General features: G+C 47.8%; 1 protein-coding gene across 5 annotated transcripts in view; it reads right to left on the bottom strand.

Moving 5' to 3' along the window:
- Positions 1-395: 395 nt before the first annotated feature.
- EDA (ectodysplasin A) overlaps positions 396-21,159 on the bottom strand; it is a 374,305-nt gene continuing 353,541 nt past the window's right edge. The window contains exons 3-8 of one of the 5 annotated variants that reach the window (XM_049704620.1): positions 16,881-16,904; positions 11,160-11,339; positions 10,138-10,172; positions 9,161-9,212; positions 6,156-6,286; positions 396-4,365 (exon numbers count right to left, since the gene is read on the bottom strand). In XM_049704620.1, the coding sequence (XP_049560577.1) occupies positions 4,114-4,365; positions 6,156-6,286; positions 9,161-9,212; positions 10,138-10,172; positions 11,160-11,339; positions 16,881-16,904 (674 nt within the window). In that variant the 3' untranslated portion in view covers positions 396-4,113. Of the gene's footprint in view, positions 4,366-6,155; positions 6,287-9,160; positions 10,173-11,159; positions 11,340-16,880; positions 16,905-21,159 lie in introns of those variants that run through there. The other 4 variants (XM_049704621.1, XM_033439122.2, XM_049704622.1 and 1 more) reach the window with 4 other exon arrangements.

Genomic DNA, 21,159 nt, shown 5'->3' with positions numbered 1-21,159 from the left:
CCCTGCTGTGTCTTTGCCTCAGGACAATGTTCCTTTTTGCAGGACCTCTAGCCTATCAGACATGCGGTTACAGGAAAAGACCTAGGTGATGGGGATGGGTGTGTGTGAGCTGGGGCGCAGAGAAGATGCGGGATGTTCTGACAGGAAATTCAGACCACCTTCTTCCTGCTGCCCCTTCTGAAATGGGTGCCTCGGTCCTTCCCCAAGCTCATGTGTGGTGTCAAAGAAACACCTAGTGGGAATTCCTTCACGGTCCAGTGGTTAGGATTCTGGGCTTTCCCTGCTGAGGGTACAGGTTCAGTCCTGGTCGGGGAACTAAGATCCCCCAAGCCACAGGGCACGGCCAACCGCCAGCACCACCACCAGAACAACAGCAAAAAAAAAAGAAGCAGCACCTAGCAGGTAGGAAGTGCTTAAGCTATCTTAAGAACAAGGGGAAAAAGCTTTATTTGCAAAGAATAAACCATTAATTTACACAAACTTACATCCCAGTTTATATACATTATGTATAGTTTATATACACAGTATCTCACACTGAATGCTGACCCCCAAAGCAGCACTGGGCCTGCTTCAGGCCATCCTCACCACAAAGCCCACCCCCACACCCCAGCTGGAAGCTTTTTGACTAAAGAAATGACATACCCCAACTCTACTTGGAGAGAGCCCTGAAAAGGATTACCAAAAAAAAAAAAACCTCCAGTTCCATCTTTGTGCTCACATGGCCTAGGGAAGCCTCCAGGTAGGGAAGGCACCTGAGGCAGCGCCAGAGTGGCCTCAGGACTCTGTGGTGTTGGGCCCATCTGGAGCCTTCCATCCAGAGGCAGAAGCTGGGAGAGTGCCCTGGGGATGGAAGCACTCTGGCCAAAGCTGTGGCTATCTTTCCCCGCCTGGCTGGGCTCCTGATGGGGGCCAAGAACTTCCAGCCTCGAGTCTGTGGGTGGTAGAAATAAGGGGGTTGTGTGGGACATGGACTGTTCCCCCCTCACCCTGCTGAGCCTGGAGGTTGGGGCTCCTTCACCTCGGGCTGCTCGCCTTCCGTCTCTGGGCCTCAGTTTCCACATGAGTAACATGGGGTAGAACGTAGGTTGGGCTAGACTCCCTCTAAGGGCCTCTCAAACTCTGTTTCTCTGAATCTATTTGCATCCACCACAAGTTACATAAAACACACATACTCACACGTGGCTCAAAGTCTTTGTTCACCTCCAGGGTCCCTAGCCCTTTACTGCTCATCAAAAGAAATTTGGCTCAGGGTGGATGAAGGGGGAAATAAGGCAAAGACAACAGTTTCCGAGGAACCAGTAGCTGAACAGCCCTCCATAGCTGCCTTTTGTGTCAGCTTTGGCTGTTGAAGCCGAAGCAGCTGGCAAAGCCCCCGCCATGCAATTCTCCTTCAAACCTCTGTCGTCCACTTGCTCACAAATGTCCTCATCCCATTCTCTATGCTAGCTTTGGCCTTCTGGAAAAGCCACATCTGTGTAATTCCAAGGTGTGAATCTAGTTCCACATTCTCTCAAGAGTAACCTGCTTCAATAACTTTGCAGCAACAGGGCTACTTCTTGCTTCCCTCATCACCCCTCTCCCTCCAGGGTTCCTTTTGAGGGGTGGCAATGAATAAAGGAGTCCTGTGCGAATCCTACTTCCCCTCTAATCCCCTCCATATCCGGAGAATAGGGTGGATGTCAGAATGTTCCTTTAGGGGAACAATTAAGAAGCCTTTTCCTTCCTTCATCTCACACCTTTTTGGCTTTAGAACCAGACCTCTCTCAGGTCTTCCCTGCATCCCTGAGAGATCCTGGTAGTACAGAGGTCTTTGTGGTATGGCAGAAAGAGATAAGGAGTCACTTAGTAGCTGCAGGAAGTGGCTAGTTCCTATAACCTGGCTGGAGGGTAACCAGAGGAGGTCCTTGTCCACAGTTGGGGCTCCATACACAGTGGTTGGTTGGTTTATTGGGTGGATGAAAGAACATGAGGGGCATCCATTCTGTGGGTACTGGAGGCCTGCTGCTTGGACATGGTACCAAGGGGATTCTTCTGAACACAAGAGCTCTAAGGTTGATGGGTATTTTCCAAAGAAATTGCCTACTCTTTTGCCCCAGAGCCCCTGGCAGCCAAGAGAAGAGACGTTACCATCAAGGAATGAAAACTAGCCTCTTTGGGTTTCTCCCTAGGTCCCTCAAGGATTTGAGCTCCATATTACCATTTTTATTGGTTCTCTCTAGATTCCAAATTCAACACAATGCTGGGGCAGAACAGAATAGCTTTGTAATCAGACCTGGTTGAAAGCCCCAGGTTTGTGACTTAAGCTGGTCAAAGCACTTAACCTCTCTGAGCCTCGTCTAAACAATGGGATTGGTAATATTATCAAAGGAGATACGAGAGAAAGCACTTTACAGACTTTAAGGAGACGTTCTCATCAGATCCTGCTATAACTGAGGACTGTCTAAGGCACTTTCTAGGAGCTAGGGCCAAACACATGCCTCAAGTTTGCCTCAGCTGGGGTGGCAAGGCTATCACTAGCAACCAGACGATGGTGGCGTAGCTCACCCCCTCTAGCCCTGACCCTTGAAGGGTCAAGCAGTGTATTTGCTTAGAAAGGGAAGGCACAGCAGAGAAATGAGTACCTCTTGTTCTTGGTGGATTTCAGCTGCCTGAAGGAGCTTATTCCCTCTCTCCTCAAAAGGAAACGTTTCAGGAGTAAGAGTAGCAGATTCTACAAGACTGGCCCTCCCAGCTTTGGGTTAGACTCAGCACCTAGACTGGGCCCACGCAGTTAGAAATAAGGCCCTTGAATGATCTTGTCATATGATTTGATGGGAAGCTTGGGGTTGTGGAGGCAGGTGTCTTTGGGCCTGACTAGAGGGCAGAGCCCTGCCCCGTGCCTAGACGCTGCCTCCTGCTGAGCCTGGATTCAGGGGAGCAGCCCTGGAGTCTATGGTGACTCTGCTGTGCTGTGGTTTTCCGGAGCCAGAGAGAAGAAAGGGGAATGTGGTTAGTAGGGCATCAGCTGCTGTCCTTTCGGACAAGGCCTGGGCTAATGACCACTTGGGTTGCAACACACTTGAAGAAAACCCTGTCCTAGCCTCAGCTCTTACCCTTTCCAGGTCAGGTAGAAAAGCTCTGTCTTGCCGAGGCCCAGGGTCAGTCTAGGGTTTGGGAATGTTAGCAGGCTAGCCTGGCAGCTGCCTAAATATTAGAATTTGAAGGAACTTCTGGAGGTCATCCAGTCCAACCCTTTGCCCCCAGACACGACTCGACTAGATGAATATTTGTGTTGCTTAATAAATGGAAAATTTCCTTTGTGCCCAGGTAATCTAAAGAGTATCCCAGACTCACATAAACCCAGGTCCCAGGATAGGCACCTGTCTCAGACAGAGGTAGGCTCTGGGGAGGAAGAAAACGGAGGTTCTCGCCAGGTTGGGAAGGGGACAATTGCGGGGGGACCCAAGGAGTCTTCTGAGCTTGGAGCACAGCTGTAAACAAAGTGAAAGACATGTGGCCCCAAGCACGGCCTCTGTTTCTTATGCAGGCAGGTTTCTGGCCATGCCCTGCAATTGCTCCAAGGAAAAGCAAACCTCCTGTCCTCAAAGCCCTGCCAGCTGCCGGGACGCGGCTCAGTGAGAGTGGGAAAACCATCTGGCAGGTTTCTCTCCTGGGCTCTGCCACAAGCACCTGCCTTTCCCTCCCTGCCCCTCTCTTTAGGTTGCAATGCTCCCCTCCTGCCCCGCCCCCGCCCCGCCCTTCGGGGTCAGAGGCTTGCCCCACAGTCTGGGCTGCACCTTTGCTAATTCTCGCCTGCTGCCTGAGCCCCTCACTTTAGTGCAACAAAATGACACCCGGGACCTCGAGGTTGAAGAGTCATGCCGGAAGCAGTCAACACGGAGCCAAGGAGGAAGGTTCTGCTTCATGTCCTGTTCACTCAAGGTCATTCTGGAAAGTCAAGCAGACCTTGTCATCCTGAAGTCACCGGGGAATAAATAGCACTAGGGCATTTTTCTCTGTGGCTGCTACACCCACACACCTCACTCCACAGCAGCACTTAGGTTCTGGAAGTCCCGGCTCCCTAACCTGGGGTAGGAGCACGGGCAGGGGCAAAACGGGATTGGGGGGGGAAATCTAGGATGCAGGGGCCTCGCCCAGCCTGATGGCCCCGAAGAAGGTGGTGTGCTTGCTCATGTTGATGGAGATGTCGGCGTGCACCATCTTCACGGCGATCTTCTGCCGCGCTTTGAGAAGGCAGACGCCCGCCGTGTAACACGTGTTGTAGTTGGTTTTGCCTGTCTCGATGCTGCGGGTGCACTGCAGGAAGGGCTTCTCGTCCACCACCACCTCATAGCTGGCAAAGTCAGTGAAGTTGATGTAGTATACCTGGGGGAGAGGCAACGAGAAGGGATTGGGGGCGAGCGGAAGGAGAGGGTGGGCCCTCCCCGGTGACCAGCAGACGCGACCTGCTCACGCGAGCTGCCACTGCACCTCTTGAAGGCACGCTAGCCGGCCAGCAGGACGGGCGGGGCGACAGGCTTATTCGCTGTCCTGCCTCCCCTCCACTGGGCTCAGGGGGTTAAGCAAACCTCTTTCAACAGCACACGGGTGGGAGACTCTGCAAGAGCCAGAACCATGCCTCATTCACCCCTTTACCTCCCCCAGCGCCCCCTCCCTGCCCCCTGCCCTCCAGCACAGTTCTCGGCACACATTAGGTGCTGGATCAGTGCTACAGACACAAACGAAGGCGAATCAATTTCCAATTTCCAGCCCCAGGGACCATTTGTAGATAAACTTAGCAGTTACTGATTCCCCAGAGAGGGCACAGGAACAATCTGCGAGTTCTTCAGTTCTCTCCGCTTACACCCTGCTCCCCTGCGGCTGAATTTCTCTCACTGATTCTCCCAGTGCCCCTTGGCGCTCTCGTCTGATGATTGAGGAAACAGATGCAGAGGGATGGAGAACTATCCATCACAAATGAGATAAAGAATGTGGAAGGGCAAAACTAACTTCGTGGCCAGAAGGAAGTGCTAAGCTGTGTTCAGTGGCATGATGTCCAGGGCATTTTCCCAGTTTGCGTGGGGTACAAGGCCTGAGGCCACTCCCAGTTCTATACCAGGCCCAGAAAATTAATTTTTCTCTTCTTCACTACCCTTATCCTTCACACCCCACTCCCAGCTTTGATCCCCACCCCCACCAAATGGCACTTAGGACGTTGGGATCATACCCCTGGGGACTGGGACACTCATCTGTTGCCCTAACTCACTTTGTGGAAGGCTGTTCCCACCACAGCCTGTTCAGGAGGCTGCAGTGTATTCAGACGCCATACAGTTTCTTGGGTCAGGACCCAAGCTGTGCCAAGATGCTCAGTAGGCTCAGCAAATGCTCGTGAACCCACCTTCTCCGGCCACTCTCCTGGGAGACCCTTCTGCCGGCTCCAGCGTCCTTCTGTCCATCCACCTGCTTGCTGCCCGCCCCTCAGAAGCCCCGGCCTCAAGGCTCGCCCACCGCTCGCTCTGAGGAGCCACCCCATTGGAGACAAACAACAGGGGTGGAAGTGGATGGGCATTGGTTGACCTGGGGAGTGGGCCCTGGGCCAGGACGAGGACAAAAACAGAGGGCGAAAAGGGCTTGGAGAACGACAGCAGGGGGAAGGCAAGAATGACAGAGAAGCAGAAAGGTAGAGAAACAAATGGGAGAAAGAAGAAGGAAAGACAGAAATCTTTTTGAGGTGGAGAGAAGGTCCAGAGGGGCACTCTCAGTCTTCATTATAAAGCCAGTAGTGTGGGAGGAAGGGGTCCTCAGCAGCCCTGGAACTGACTTGCAAAGAATATATACTAAGGCAGAGTTCAAGTTTGGCAGTAGAACCAAACAACTCAGTGGGGAAACTAGGGCCTGGGGCTCCGTAGGAGGGAATCAGATGGCAGGGCGTGGGATGGGCCTCTTTTCAGTTTTTCAGTCATATCTGGCTAGGAAAAAACCCCAGACAGCCCCCTCTCTCTTTCCTCCCTCTTTTCAACTCCCTCCCAGTGCGCCCTCCCCGCTCCCCTCCCTCCCCCCCCAAAGCAGGACGTTAGCCATTGGCTGGGCTGGGCTGGCTCCACAGTGCCCCCCTGTGGCCTGCACGAGATCTGCATTCTGGATATAAGAAGAGTTAGGCCTGAGACCGTACTCACTTCTACCTGACTATAGATGAAGTAGGTGCCGTCCACCAGTACCTCCAACTCCCCACTGCGGGGGTGTAGCTTAAACACCTTGGGGTTCATGGTGATCCGAGACCAATCATTGAGCACTCCACCTGAAAGATCTCAGTATGAGAGAAGGGCAGTCACTCAGTACATGTCAGAACTATCTGGGCAATAAACACAAGAAATATCAAGCCATACACAACCCCCAGCCCCATCCCAATACAACCTGGATAGCCCAGGATGCCAAGCTTTAAGAACAGCATCTGGAAGCAGAGAAAGCAGTCTGTTTGTAAAGTGGCAGCTAGGCCTGCCTCAGGCCCGTGGGGTCTGCCTGTCCTTCTTCTTCTCTCCTTTCCTGACCCCTCTGTCTGGAACGATATTTAACCAACATCTTCTAGCTGGAATTGGGGGGGAGGTAAGAAGAGGGCGGGCACGCTGCCCTATTTTCTTTGTTGTTCTGGGGCCTGCACAGGCAAAATCCAGACACTGAGGGGCAGGCTAGGTCTTATTATTCCATTTCATCTCACCAGCTATAGCTCCTGAATCCCTCTCCTGTCTTATAGGTTCATGGGTTTTCTCCTTGTCCTTAAGAGATTCCTTTCTATAGTACCTCCACACCCACTCCTTTCTGGAAAGCCTCGCTGGGCCCCCAGGAAACCACTCAGCCCAAGGAACTGTCTACCCGGAGAACCTTAGGGATCAGGTGTGAGTCAGACTTCATGGCAGCCGGAGCAAGTGACCACCAGTAATAAAGCCCGGTAGGGGAGAGGGATCCTTATGAGAGTGAGGGATAGACCGCAACGCAGCACTAGAACCAACCAAAAGGATGGAGAGGGTGTCTGGGCACTGAGGCACCCCAGCAAAGCATGTCTCTCAGTAATACCCCATATGGGGTGGAGGGTCAGTCACTCCACCTTGGCTGGACGGTGGGGGCTGGCATGTGAGGGAGGAGGAAAAGCTTCCCTTTCCATCTTGCAGCAAGGGGGATGTTCCTTCCCACCTCAAGAGGAGGGAGTCCAGGCCTAAGGAGCCTTCTAGCCTCAAAACCATCCATTCTTCATTCAAGAAAATATGTTTTGAAAGTCCATCCTTGGCTAGTCTCAGGAGGTCTGCCTTTCTGAGGTGTAAGGAAACTGGCCTTCTAGAAAAGGTGCCCGTCTTCCCTTAAGGTGATAAGCAGATGGGATAGGAGTTTGGAGGAGATGCCCTGGCTCTGCCCCTCACGGAGGACCGCTCTGCATGGTATCTTGCTACCCCTGATGCCTTCACTCTTTATTTTAAATTTTAATTTATTTAGTTTTGGCTGTGTTGGGTCTTTGTTGCTGCGCGCGAGCTTTCTCTAGTTGCGGCGAGCGGGGGCTACTCTTTTTTGTGTTGCGGTGCGTGGGCTTCTCATTGCGGTGGCTTCTCTTGTTGCGGAGCACGGGCTCTAGGCGCACAGGCTTCAGCAGTTGTGGCGCACGGGCTTAGTTGCTCCACAGCATGTGGGATCTTCCCGGACCAGGGCTCGAACCCGTGTCCCCTGCATTGGCAGGCGGATTTTTAACCACTGAGCCACCAGGGAAGCCCTGATGCTCTCACTCTTGCTTCTGTTGGAACTAAAGATCAGCACAGACTACTACTGGGGATTGACCCAGGAGGGTTGGAACCAGTCTTGTTATGTGGTGGGAGCAAAATCAGTAGCTTCTGGCATAACATTGAGGCCACCCATCGAGACACCCAAACAAATCTATTTCCTGCCTGTCTCACCCTTCTCTGGACAGATGGTGATCATGGCCCATCCAGGGCCCTGGGGCCCAAGGTACTTGGTCCCAGCAGGACTGCTTAGGTTTTGGTGCCACTCTGTTCCTACTTATATTTCTGAGGTGATTGAGTCAGGCATTCTGGTGGCACTCCAGGATGTAGCCAAGCCCGATCATTAAGGAAGCAGAGCACAGCCAGTTCAGGACTGACTGGGCTCTTAGAGGCTGTCCCCATGCAGCAGGTTTCTGAACCTTCATTCACTGTTTCTGTACTCACAGCCCCTCCCAGTAAGCGTCTGGCATCTTGGCTGGCTTGCTGCTTCCCGAAGCTCCTGGGGGTTCACGCATTTTAGGCTTTGTGCACCCTGGGGACCGGACATTATTTCAAAGTGCCGTTCTTTAATGAACGTTCATGTCTCTTTGAGGAAGAAAATGAAGCTAATCATTCAGTGGAGTATACACACACATCTCTGAAGTGGCATAGTGCGGTGGAGAGAGTCAAACAGATGTGGTTTTGAATCCCAGCTCCTACACTTAACGGAAACCTTGGGCCAGTTAATTAACCTCTCTGAGCTTCAGTTTCTGTCTCTGTAAAAAGGAGCTAATGCCTACCTTTGTCGTGAGGATCAAATCAAATCAAAGACAAAGAAAGTATGTTGAAAACTCTAAAGTACCAGACAGATATAAGGCAGTAGATTTAGTATGGTGTTGTCCAATTTGTCTGGCACTCTGTTTCCCCACCTTTTAAATGCAGGGATTACACTAAATTAGGGTTTCTAACCTCCTGAAATCCACCCCCCTTTTTCATAGACACTAGCATCTCATACTCCCTGGAGAGTCTAACATGCCCCCCACTTCCCTGAGAGAAATGCCTCCTCCACCCATTTTCTGTGTAGACCCATCAGACAAGAAGATTCGATTTTATGTCGTTCTACTTTCTCTAATTTGTATTGTGAAAATGGTGATAAAACTACACATATCCCCAAGGGTGACTCTGATTCAGCCTCCACCTCCCAAGAATCCCTGGTTTAGACAATGTCTCAAGTCCCTTTCAGCTTCCTCATCAGCGATTCTAAATGCAATTTGTAGTAACCTTAGGGCAAGCAATTACTCAGGACAGCCAGCAGAGGGCAAAATGGAGTAGAGAATGGCCCCGAATGTCAAGGGTACCTCAGGGGCCTGGGAGGAACAAGGCTGGGGGTAAGGGGAGGAGAAACTCTCCTTAGGGAGAGAGCCTGCTTTGACTCTTACCATTCTTGACTTGGATTGCTGACCCTTGGCCCTGTAGATGCACCACGGCTGGCTGGGAGGATAAGAAGGACAGAGAGAGTAGTCACTGTGAGAAATGGCTGCTTGCTCAGCCACCAGTTGCCAGGATTCCACCTCTGGTTTCTAGTCTTCATTTGTATCCCAAGTCTGATCCCTCTCCCCTTTCTTGGGAAGCGAGTGGCCACATTTCTACTAGAGGGTAATATGATTTTGTAGCTCTGCCACTTCATAGCTGTGTGACCTCGGCCAAATGTAATGCCTCTGAGCCTCATTTCGCTAACTGTGAAACGGGGATCGTGAGAATCTCTGTCTGACCTCTCTCACAGGGATGTCTGAAGATCAACTGAGGTGATGAATATAAAATGCCCTGCAAGCCGTCAAGCACCGTGCAACTGTGTAGACTGATCGTCGTGACCAAACAGCTGTAGTGAGGGAGGCTGAGATGAGACAAGGCGAGGCGGCGGAACCTGCCAGTAGAGACGGATCAGGAAGCTCAGAGACTAGGGAGGAGTCCTTCAGGCCGTGAAGGCAGAAGTCTAGGCTGGGCTTGACCCAGAGCTGGTTGGCTGATTTTCAAGGACATGCTCTTAAACTTCTAAGCTGCTGATGTCAGGCGGTCTGAGGGCCGACAAGGTGTCTGGGGTGGCCGGGGAGGCAGAGATCCAGGTGAATAGGCCTGACTGGCAGCTGACTATTGGGTTTGGCAATGGTGACCCTCTGTCTCCTGGGGAATGGGGGAAAATGGCCATGACAAGACTCAGTTCCCTTGCTAAAGGCAGGCCCTGGGGCAAAGCTTTTCTATTCATAGAGATGGAGGAGGCTGTGAATGAAGAACCTCAGAACCTCCAGGGTCTCCTCACAAGATAAAGCCTCAGCAAATTTAATAGGGAGCAAACTCAAGGGTGGCTCTAGCCTGTGGTCTTCCCTCCTCTCCAGCAAGAGAGCAATTCCCAGCCAACCTGGTTTTCTCGAGTTCCAGCTTTATCAGCAGCACCTGCAAAATAGGACAGGCCAGTCAGAGGGCGTCTCTTTCTACTTCCTTTACTCCTCACCTAGGCAGCCAGTGGCACTGAGCTTTTGCTCCCTGTAGTGAAGCCCTGTCTGAGTGTTATTTTCCAGGGCTCAGAAATGGAGGGAGAATCACGGTGTGATGCAGGGCACTGGGGTAGGAGAGGACACTCCTTCCTTCTCTTACTTGCTCCCGACCTGCATCTTCAGTGGGCCTAGCAACCAGCAGGGAAACTGGCCTCTCACCAACGCTGGTCTAAGGGAAGTACCACCGAGCACCTATGGAGACAGCGAAGAGTGTTTTCCTGCCACCACGTGACCCCGAGACGATGGTGCTCGCTTCTTTAACCTTTTGCTCCCTTTCTATTAATTTTCTTCATAGAGCGCATTGCCATTCGTAAATACCTTGCTTCTTTACTTGTCTCTCTCCTCCTGTAGGACATAAATTCCACGAGAACAGGGACCACTTATCAATATATCTCTTGCGCATAGAAAGTGCTCAATTAATATTTGTGGAAAGATTGGATGGAAAAAAAAAACCCTAACTGCATCTCCTGGGGCCACGGTGACACGGATTAGCCCTGTTTGAACTATGAGTCAAAGAATCTGAGTCTTGTGGCAGTAAAGACCCAGAGAAATCAGCCATAAAGACTCCATTTCTGTAAAGCCCCAAGATACAAGAGGGGAACAGGAGAAGGAAATAACAACTGACCTAAGCCCAGGTAGTCTGACTCCTGTCAACTTCAATTAGGCAGGTTTGGATCTGGATCTGTATCTTTTGGATGCCCTTCTGGGCCCAAAGGGAAAGATGCAAAGAGATTAAATGCTCTTCAAATGGGCAATGTGGTGGGGGGAAGGATATAGTGCACACCACTGTACACCACCATTTGAAAATGCTCTTGGGATCACCCACTCTTGCTCTATTAGAGAACTTTTAAGGAGCCTAGGAGGGTGGGGAGATGGAAGAACTCACCAGAAGGTCCCTGGAGACCAGGGGGTCCTTGAGGACCAGGAGGACCTGGAGGGCCAGGTGGTCCCATAACAGTTGTTCCTGGAATTCCAGGAATCCCTGGAATCCCTGGGGGTCCTTGGGGTCCTGGAGGTCCTGGAGGTCCTGGGGGGCCATTGGGCCCAGGAGGTCCTGCCTTCTTTCCTGAAAGACAAGATTAGGTATTACATTTGTAGTTACTGTCAGGAGTTCCTCAGCCTTCTAATGACACAAAGTCGGCCCTCTGGGAGTTCCTGCTCTTAAAGAGGTGGATACTTTTATCATACGTGATACACACACACACACACACACACACACACACACACACACACACACTCCCTACCCTGTTTCATGAATAATCATTTACAGGTTGGGTTTGAAGATATAATGGCCCTCAAGGAGCTCAGTCTAGTGGGGAAACAGACACAGTCACACGATAGTAGAAGTGCTGCATTAGTGGTAGGGACAAAATGCTGGAGAGGTCAGGGAAGGCTTCAAAAAGGAGGTTACAGTTCGGCTAAGTCCAAAGGATCAGAATTGCCAAGTGGCTAGACCTATGGGTCACTTTTTAGAATTGAGAACTGGGCTATTGTTGAAGAGTGTGGCTTTCACATTTATTGTCCAGGCCTGACCTTAGGAAGAATATTGGCTCCAGGAAGGTTTCCTATAGGAGTCGGGATGTACAGGGACTTGGGCTTGGGATGGAGGTGGGAATGTGGGATTGGAAGGAGTCTGGGAGATGAGAGGTGGGGGAGGGGAGGGCGAGGGAGGGAAGGGGGGGAGAGAGAGAGAGAGTGAGAGAGAGACAGAGAGGGCTCGAGCACCATAAGGAAAGAAGGGGCAGTGGAGAGCACAGAGCTGAGCTGAGGAGGAAGCAGCAGGCAGGTTTTTGCTTTCTCAGCTGACCCCTCTAAACCCTAGTTTTAAAGATCTCTGGGAAAGGAAATTCTTCAAACTCCCTTGGTAACATGTTCCAATGTTTCTTACCCCCTCACTGTTAGGAAGTTCTTCTGTATATTGAACTGAAATTCCTCCTGTGGCAGTTTAAGCTCTTATTCTATTGTTTGTATAGATAGAGAAGAATAGCTACCATCATGCACACAATAACCCTCATGTGCTCAAAGACATTAAGTCATCTATCAACCTCTATTTTTATAGGCTAAATAATCTGGCTTCCCAAAGTCTTTTCTCAGAGGCCCTATTCTTGAATGTATTATTAATCAAGCCACCAGATCCTCCCCGTTTCCTCCTCGCTATCCTTTCAGAGCAGTCTCAGCCTTCTTATTCCATATTCCAGTCCTTCCCACATCCCCGCCAGAATGTAGCTATGTTAACAGAGTCATAACTGTGGTTTTGAACCAAACCCTCCAGTTCCTCCTGTTTAACCTCCTCTGCTCCATGCAGTCCAATTCAAGCACTGCAGGTGGTCACAGGTGGGTGACTGCTTCCTCCCTTCCCCGCTTTTTCACAATCTTGTGGAAGTCTCAGGAATGGGAGCCTTTCCCCAGACTCCATCATGGTGTCTTCACCTGTGATTCTTTCTTCCTTTTTAAATATAACCCTGTCAAGTCTCATTTAAATACCTCCTTCCTGACTCTGCCTCCTGGCTCCCTGGGCTCTCAGGGAGGAGAATCCTGTTCTGATTTATCAGGTCCTCTTTTAAGAAGAATGCCACGTGCTCAAGAAACCCAGTCCTCATGGCAATGCCACTCAAGAGGTCACTTGTCCATGTCTAACCACATCTGCATTTGCAATGAAACAACAGGGTCATTGCGGGGCCCCTTCCCCAGGGAGGAAAGTAAGGAAGGTCCATAGAGCTTCTCTCTCACGGAGAGACAGGAGTCTTAGCGTTTTCCCTGCACTTAGCAGCAGAAGACTGAATCTGCCCAGTTTCGAGATCTAGCAAATTTTAAGATGCCGAACAGGAAAGCCATCTCCCTTCAGATTTGGGCAGCTTCCAAGTCAGGCTTATTCAGCGCCCAAGTTTCAATTCCGGCTAGTGTAGTGGAGAGAACAAGGAATCTGTAGTCAGGAGATAAGGCTGTAAGCCTCAGCTCTGCCACGGATGTATACTTCGGGTAAATCCCTTCCTCTCCTTGAGCCTTAGTTTCTCCATTGGTAAAACGAGGAGCTTGGCCTCAATGATTTCTCTAAGTTTCCTCCCAAGACTGAGGTTCCATAAGGAGGATTGACGTACCCCTGGCAGTCAGGAAACTTCCCTAGCCTGGTTATAAAGTCTGCTTCTCTCTCACTCTTCTCTGAGTGGCACAGACACAGGGGATGGTGCATAGTAGGCTGTCCTCTGTCCCAGAATGTCCAGGCCTAACAGTGATTTTTGAGCTAGAGGGGCTTCTGTGGGTAGTGTGAACTTTAGTGTCAAGATTGTGAGTCTCCTGTGATTGTTAATGTAATTTTGGAAGAATTAGAGCCAGAAACTCCTGCAGTGAAAGTGAATAATGGTTGCAGTGTAAACAGAGAATGTTCACTTATGAAAATGCTAGAAGGCATCTGAGAACAAGCTCCTGCTGGGATCTAGTTCTGCAGCTGGTCCTCTTTGCTCCTCTGCAACCAGGTTTAAGTAACTGTGCTTGTCATCCTTGCATCCTTACAGAAAGTTGGCCCACAGAGGAGCATGTACAAAATGGCCCCTGGACCAAGAAGATGACTTTAGAGGACTGTATTCCTTCTCTGGATTTCCTTACTCTAACAGAGTACCTCATGATACAAAAGCCCAGAGACTTTTGTACTTATCAAGTTACCCTGTGTAGTCTTAGATGCAAGAATACACACGTTCTTTTAGTGAAGCTCAAATTGTTGAAAGAATGAACTAAAAGCAAGAGATGGGGGGGGAGGGAGAGAGAGAGAGAGAGAGAGAGAGAGGGAGAGAAAGTTATGGGAGGGGGAAAATTCCATTAAAGGATGGAAATTAAATGAACAACTCAATTACCTCTTCAGGCATGTGTCTATTCACTGTGTCCATGGAAATCAGTATTAAATGGCTTCTAAATCGCTTTCAGCCAAGGCAAATGTTTAAAGCCTATGTGCATTCTCTTCCCAATAGTGGCCCACATACAAGGTAGCAGTGCTGGGCAGTGATCCAAGTCACTACCAGAGGCACTGGGATCTCTTGAGTTTGTAATTTCAGAGCTTCTCGCCTAGAAAGCTGCCTTCCATTACCACCAGCAAGTGTGTTCTCTCGGTGCTCACCCCTTGGATGACACTTCAAATGGGTGCTGCTCCCCACCACACACATGCCCTATATTTGGGTAAATCACTAGCCTACTTGCTGTTCCCCCAGACATGACATGTTCTTTCATGCCTCTGAGAGATTTCAGTATGTAGTTTTCTTTGCTGGAATATTCTTCCCCTTCTTTTTGCCTCATCCTTCAAAGTCTAGGTTAGATAATGTTTTCTCTGAGATGTGGGACCAAGCATGGGAAGCTCATGCTTCTATAATTGCACTTTTTAAAATACTGTACTTCAATTATTTGTGTGTGTTTCCATGACTCCAACTATACCGGGAGATTTTGGAGGGCAGTAACCATTTTTCTTCATCTCTGTATCTCTCTTCCTGACAATTACAAGATGCTTATTCACTGTCTAGTGAATGAGTGAGTGGAAAAAAAAACTTAGTAGCTGTCATTAGAAAGTGCTCTCAAGTCTACCTATTAAGAAAGAAAGGAAGGGGACTTCCCTGGTGGTGCAGTGGTTAAGAATCCACCTGCCAGTGCAAGGGACACAGGTTCGATCCCTGGTCCGGGAAGATCCCACATGCCATGGAGCAACTAAGCCAGTGCACCACAACTACTGAGCCCGCATGCCACAACTACTGAAGCCTGCGTGTCACAGCTACTGAAGCCCGCATGCCTAGAGCCCATGCTCTGCAACAAGAGAAGCCACTGCAATAAGAGGTACACGCACTGCAACGAAGAATAGCCCCCGCTCGCTGCAATTAGAGAAAGCCTGCGTGCAGCAACGAAGACCCAATGCAGCCAGAAATAAATAAATAAATAAATAAATAAATTTATTAAAAAAAAGCAAGAAATAAAGGAAGTCATCCCTGGGCTTGTGCTAGGAGCAGAGAGTGTCCTTGTCCAGGCCAGGGGAGCTTTCTAGGTTTGTTAAAATTACTGTCTTAAAGGGATGTGATAAGAACAGAAAACTACACACTTGAAAGTCAAATTTGGGCTTCCCTGGTGGCGCAGTGTTTAAGAATCCGCCTGCCAATGCAGGGGACATGGGTTCGAACCCTGGTCCGGGAAGTTCCCACATGCCGCGGAGCAACTAAGCCCCGTGCGCCACAACTACTGAGCCTGCGCTCTAGATCCTGCAAGCCACAACTACTGAAGCCCGCGTGCCTAGAGCCCATGCTCTGCAACAAGAGAAGCCACCGCAATGAGAAACCCGTGCACCGCAACGAAGAGTAGCCCCCACTCGCTGCAACTAGAGAAAGCCCGTGCGCAGCAACAAAGACCCAACACAGCCAAAAATAAATAAATAAATAAATAAATTTATTTTTTAAAAAAGTCACATTTACTTTCTTAAAAGACAGAATAGCTTGGTGAATGCCCAGGCTCCACAAAGAAAGGTTTCCTCACTGACTCCAGTTCTCTGGCTATTTTCCAATTTTGCTCAGCTCAGGTCCTTAGGGGCCAGGCCATTCTTCAGCTTCTTTACAACAGGGACACAGGTTTCCCATGTGGTCCACGGCATCTCAAGCCACCAGAGTACCCTAGTACTCAGAGAAGTGGCAGGAGGCAGCTGAAGCCAGTCTTTCGGGCCTAGTCTGGGATTGATAATCTACTCTGTAAAGCTCCGGAAATGTTAACAGACAGAATCATTTCGCTTAGAGCATTTTAATGAAAACTCATGAATTTCACTCTATTTTCCTCCCAGGTCAGAACACAGAAAAAAATAGGTACTTAAAAAACTCGTTTCGTGGTTGGTTCTTTTAGTCCTAAGGAGTGGACCACATTCCCTGGTCCTGTCTTTTGGAACCTGTTCTGTCTTTGGTTTCTCCTCTTCAGGCAGGCAAGCACTTGTACAAACTCGTGGGCCATTCCCATTGCAAGTACACTGGAGACTTACAGACCCAACAACGGCACAATGGATCCACTCAACTAGGAGATTCTTGGAAAAGACTAAATGATCAGGGTACTACTACAGCTGAGGTTTTTCCATCACAGAGAAAATGATATTGAAACCCCAGAGCAAGAAATACCTTCCCTGACTCTCTGAGAAATAGGAGAGGGATAGCTTTTAGGCCAAAAAATAGGGTACTGACATCTCTCAAGAGGTAGTATACCTAGTCCCTACAAGCAGTCTCAGGACTTCATTCATACCTGGCCACTGATTTGATAAAGGAGGGGGAAAAAAGGAGAAAGGAGAAGGGCAGGGGAAAGAGTAAGGAAGAATGAAGGAAAGAGATGTAAAATGAATTGTATGGAAGAGGGAACAAGGAAGAAAAGCAAAAACAACTTTCACATGTTGCTAGGAAGCAATTCTATCTTTCATGGATCATCACTGAAAAATGATATATATTTCTTATTCCTTGGAAGCTACAATACTCAAGAAGATCACACATGATTGAGTAAAATAATGGACATCCAGCATTGAACGAATATAAAAATCCTTCTCCCTTGATTTTTTCTTCTAATTTTAGAAAAGACATGACAGCAATTTTACAAAATCAGGAGCTTGACTTACCCTTTTTCTTGTTTTTAACTGGACCTGTTAAAAAGAGAAAATGGAAAACTAAGTCACTGGAAATTAACATAAAGTGTTTATTCTTCAAGACAGTCACAGGAGGAATCCCCAAGACACTGCAAATTTGAGGGAGCCCCATGCTAAGGGTCAGGTTATTGGCAAGGTATCGCCCAACTACCAAACCTCCCCAATCTGTCTCTGACTGTTGTAACAATAAAGTTACAAGGAAGATTCTTCCCTAGGAAGAAAAATATTTCAGGCTTAGTCTTTGGAGTGAGGGAATGGGTACTTCGCCATAAAGATGAAATGCCCAGAAATGCAGAACTCAACAACCTTAGGACGGCATTCCATTAATTATGCAAGTCCTGAGATTGAAGAGTCACGCATTCAGGTCAGGAAGTGATGTGAAGTCTCATGTGTTGAAGCTGGAAGGAGAAAAGGGTCATTTTCATGGAAGGAGCAGGGCAGCGGCAGTTTACTTTTTAGTCACTTCCTTATCGTTATTCAAATCGTTAGTTATTAAAACAGTGCAACCATAATACATTCATCTGGGGGCCACATGCACTCCCACTGTAATTTAACATAAGTTAACAGACACTTTAAAAGAAGTGCCAACAGTTTCATTGACAATGAAATCACAAGCATTTTCTGGGGAATTACTTCTAAAGAAAACATTTCTAATCAATTGAGGGCACTCAGAAAACCCAAGGCTTTTCTCATATAGTTAGGTAACAATCATTCCTCAGACATACACAATTTAGGTGTCTCCCAGACATGCAGGCATGTTTTTCCCTGCTGGGGACTCAATTCACTTCATTCTGTAGGTGGATTTGATTTTCTTTAGGCGCACATATTTAAAAATCTGTTCCAAACTCCCATGAAGACCCTACTGGACAACAATAAACCCCTGTCAGTGCCCTCAGGAGCTCACAAAAAGACCAGCATTTGTATACTGTTTTTTTTGCGGTATGCGGGCCTCTCACTGTTGTGGCCTATCCCGTTGCGGAGCACAGGCTCCGGACGCGCAGGCCCAAGCGGCCATGGCTCACGGGCCCAGCCGCTCCGCGGCATGTGGGATCTTCCCGGATCGGGGCACGAACCCGTGTTCCCTGCATCGGCAGGCAGACTCTCAACCACTGCGCCACCAGGGAAGCCCCTGTATACTCTTTTATAGACTAAAAAATCTATTTCCATTTATCATCTCATTTTATTCTTGCAACAAGCTTGGAATGGTCTTTACCTATAAGAGCAGGCTCTATCAAAGATTCTGTCTGAGCAGACTTCAATCAGAAGTCAGTAAAGTCTCTAACTTGGAGGGCTGCCAGCATGGCCATCAGAGCTTGCAGAGGTCCCTCGAAAACCAATGTCTGTGTAGACTTCCCTGGCAAAGTAATTTCACGTGCAACAGTAGGTATTATTATGCGCAGGGGATGTTTATGGTTGGGTTAAGCAACCTGCTGCACTTAAGGTCATGATCCTCCACTCTTTTATCCTCATTTTTTTCTCTCTTTCTCTCCTCCCAGTTCTTGGTCTTCTTTCTTTACTGCCGATCTTGTATGTTTTTAACAACATTGAGAGCTCCTGAGAATGTACACAGAGGTTCTGGCAAGGAAGCACAGCTACACAGATACTACTGACTAAGAGACAGCCTGAGAAGGGCCACCTCCTTGAACCAGAAAGCTGTCTGGGGAAGGATTTACACAGAAAGGCCTATAACCCCATCAACCAGCTACCAGCCAACCAGTCAGCCACCTCAGCCTGGGAAAGCAGTGAGATGACAGCCATTGCAGCCACTGGCCTCACAGACAGATTGTGTTAGCCCTGGCCAAGTTGCTGACCATTTCATCTGGTTAAAGGGTAAGTACTATTACATCAGACTTCAAAGCAGGCTTTGAGGAAATCAGACGATCACCATGCACCTAGTCCTTATTGAGCACACCTAGGGAAGGCACAGTAAATAATGAAACACAACTCTATCCTCAGAGAACTTACAGTTGAATAGGAAAGTACTAAAGGGGGGAGACTTAAGGAATTATACTGGCTAGTTGAGGAAAAACAAATTCCTGGAGGAAGTCTGACCTATATCTACAAGGGAAGTTTGACCTATATCTACAAGGGAAAAGAGGGAAAGGGAAGTTAAACATTTTTCGTTAACTTTTATGAGATGGATGGACCTAGAGTCTGTCATACAGAGTGAAGTAAGTCAGAAAGAGGAAAACAAATACCATATGCTAACACATATATATGGAGTCTAAACAGAAAATGGTTCTGATGAACCTAGGGGCAGGACAGGAATAAAAACGCAAACGTAGATAATGGACTTGAGGACACGGGGAGGGGAAAGGGTAAGCTGGGATGAAGTGAGAGAGTGGCATGGACATATATACACTACCAAATGTAAAATAGATAGCTAGTGGGAAGCAGCCGCATAGCACAGGGAGATCAGCTTGGTGCTTTGTGACCACCTAGAAGGGTGGGATAGGGAGGGTGGGAGGGAGATGCAGAGGGAAGGGATATGGGGATATATGTATACGTATAGCTGACTTACTTTGTTATACAGCAGAAACTAACACACCATTGTAAAGCAATTATACTGCAATAAAGATGTTAAAAAAATTTTGTTAACTTTTATTATTTTTATACCAGAAATACTACTCATTATACATACTTAAATGCATGCACACCTACATACATAGAAAAGGGGAGCAAAAAGGAAAAAAATAGCTTAAAAAAAGTACTCACAAATAACCACTATTAACATTTTCTGCATATCTAGAAATTTCCTATGCATATAAATATGTATTTTTACAAAATGTGATCAAATAAAAATGTTGTTTGATAACTTTCTTCTATGTCAATAGCTACATTTCTACATTATCATTTTAAATTTGGATACAACAGCATTATATAGGTAGTTCTTTATATTTTTTTCTAGTTCTTTCATGATTTCATTTTTCATATTTAAATCTTTAATTAATCTGGTATAGATTTGGTATACAGCGGGAGGCAAGGAGCTAACTAAAATTTTTATCTTTATTTTCCAAAATGGCCATGCCATGAAGAGTGCTGAGAATAACAGGGGCTCAAAGCCCTATCTTCCACTTCTTCTTGTGTCACAGAAGGGCTCCCAGGGAGCTTCCATCTATTCGGTGGACATTTGGCATATCCCTCAGAAAAAAATGAGGATGAAAAAATATGGACAAGATTATCCTTAAATTGTATCGCACTTCCCATAGGGGCTAGTGAGTACATCATCTCAGCAGTATAGGAATTCTAGCTCCCTGGTATTTTCTCTCTAGAAGATGGAAAACCACCATGGCCAGTAAATAATTCTTATGAGTTTCAACATGGTCCTCTAAGCCCTGGTTCTATATCCGCCATTCTCATTTCTTTTGTTTGAGGCCATTGTGGTTTCCCGTCTTCTAGAGAGAAAATATCAGGGAGCTAGAACTCTCCCATATTAGATATGAGCATCTTGACCAGAGCAAAAGCAGTAACATCTGCTGAGTTCTATAACATTTTAGATATATTGATTTATTTTCTCTATATGCTTCAGAACCTTTTTCATACCTACTCAGGGCACTACCACTGTCACATGTCTGTTTCCGTGGTAACAGGCTACATTTTTCTATCATTCTAATACCCTCTATTTGTAATCATCATGCTTTCTGCAGGCAAACCCCACAAATACATCAGGGTGGGACAGATGTGCAGTCCCTGGGACTGCTTTTATAGTAGTAAATTTGAGATCTGACAGGTTTTGATCTATGTGGCCAGGCTGTTTGCTATCTGATATTAAGAAAAGGGGTCTTGTAATAGCATCAAGGCCATGGAAGCCAGCAGCAGTCCTAGCCTGAGTCTGGTCCTGACTCAGTCACAAACTGACAATAAGGCAAGTGGGCCATTTTCTTCTGATTCTTCATCTTCTAAATTAGGGAATACTTTGTACACTTTGTCTCTATTCAAGCCTAGGGTTCTGATGAAGATAAATGACACCATAACTAAAGCTAACATTTATTGAATATATATGAGCCATGCACTTTGCTAGATGCTTTACATATCTCATTTAGGTCTTAAACAATCCAGCAAAGTAGTTATTATTATGCTTATTTTATAGATGAAGAGATGGATTAAATTGCACAAAGCCACACAGCCTGTAAATATTTTCAGGTAAACTGAAACTTCAGAAAGATTCATGTTTTTCTAGATGTGTTTTGAAAATTAAAAAATAAATGTATATACTTCCAATTTCTGGCTTCACGTGTTAAGCGCTTGAAAG

This window comes from Orcinus orca, chromosome X, assembly GCF_937001465.1.
Source record: "Orcinus orca chromosome X, mOrcOrc1.1, whole genome shotgun sequence".
In the NCBI taxonomy this organism is placed as follows: domain Eukaryota; kingdom Metazoa; phylum Chordata; class Mammalia; order Artiodactyla; family Delphinidae; genus Orcinus; species Orcinus orca.
This window is presented reverse-complemented; position numbering and strand designations above follow the sequence as displayed.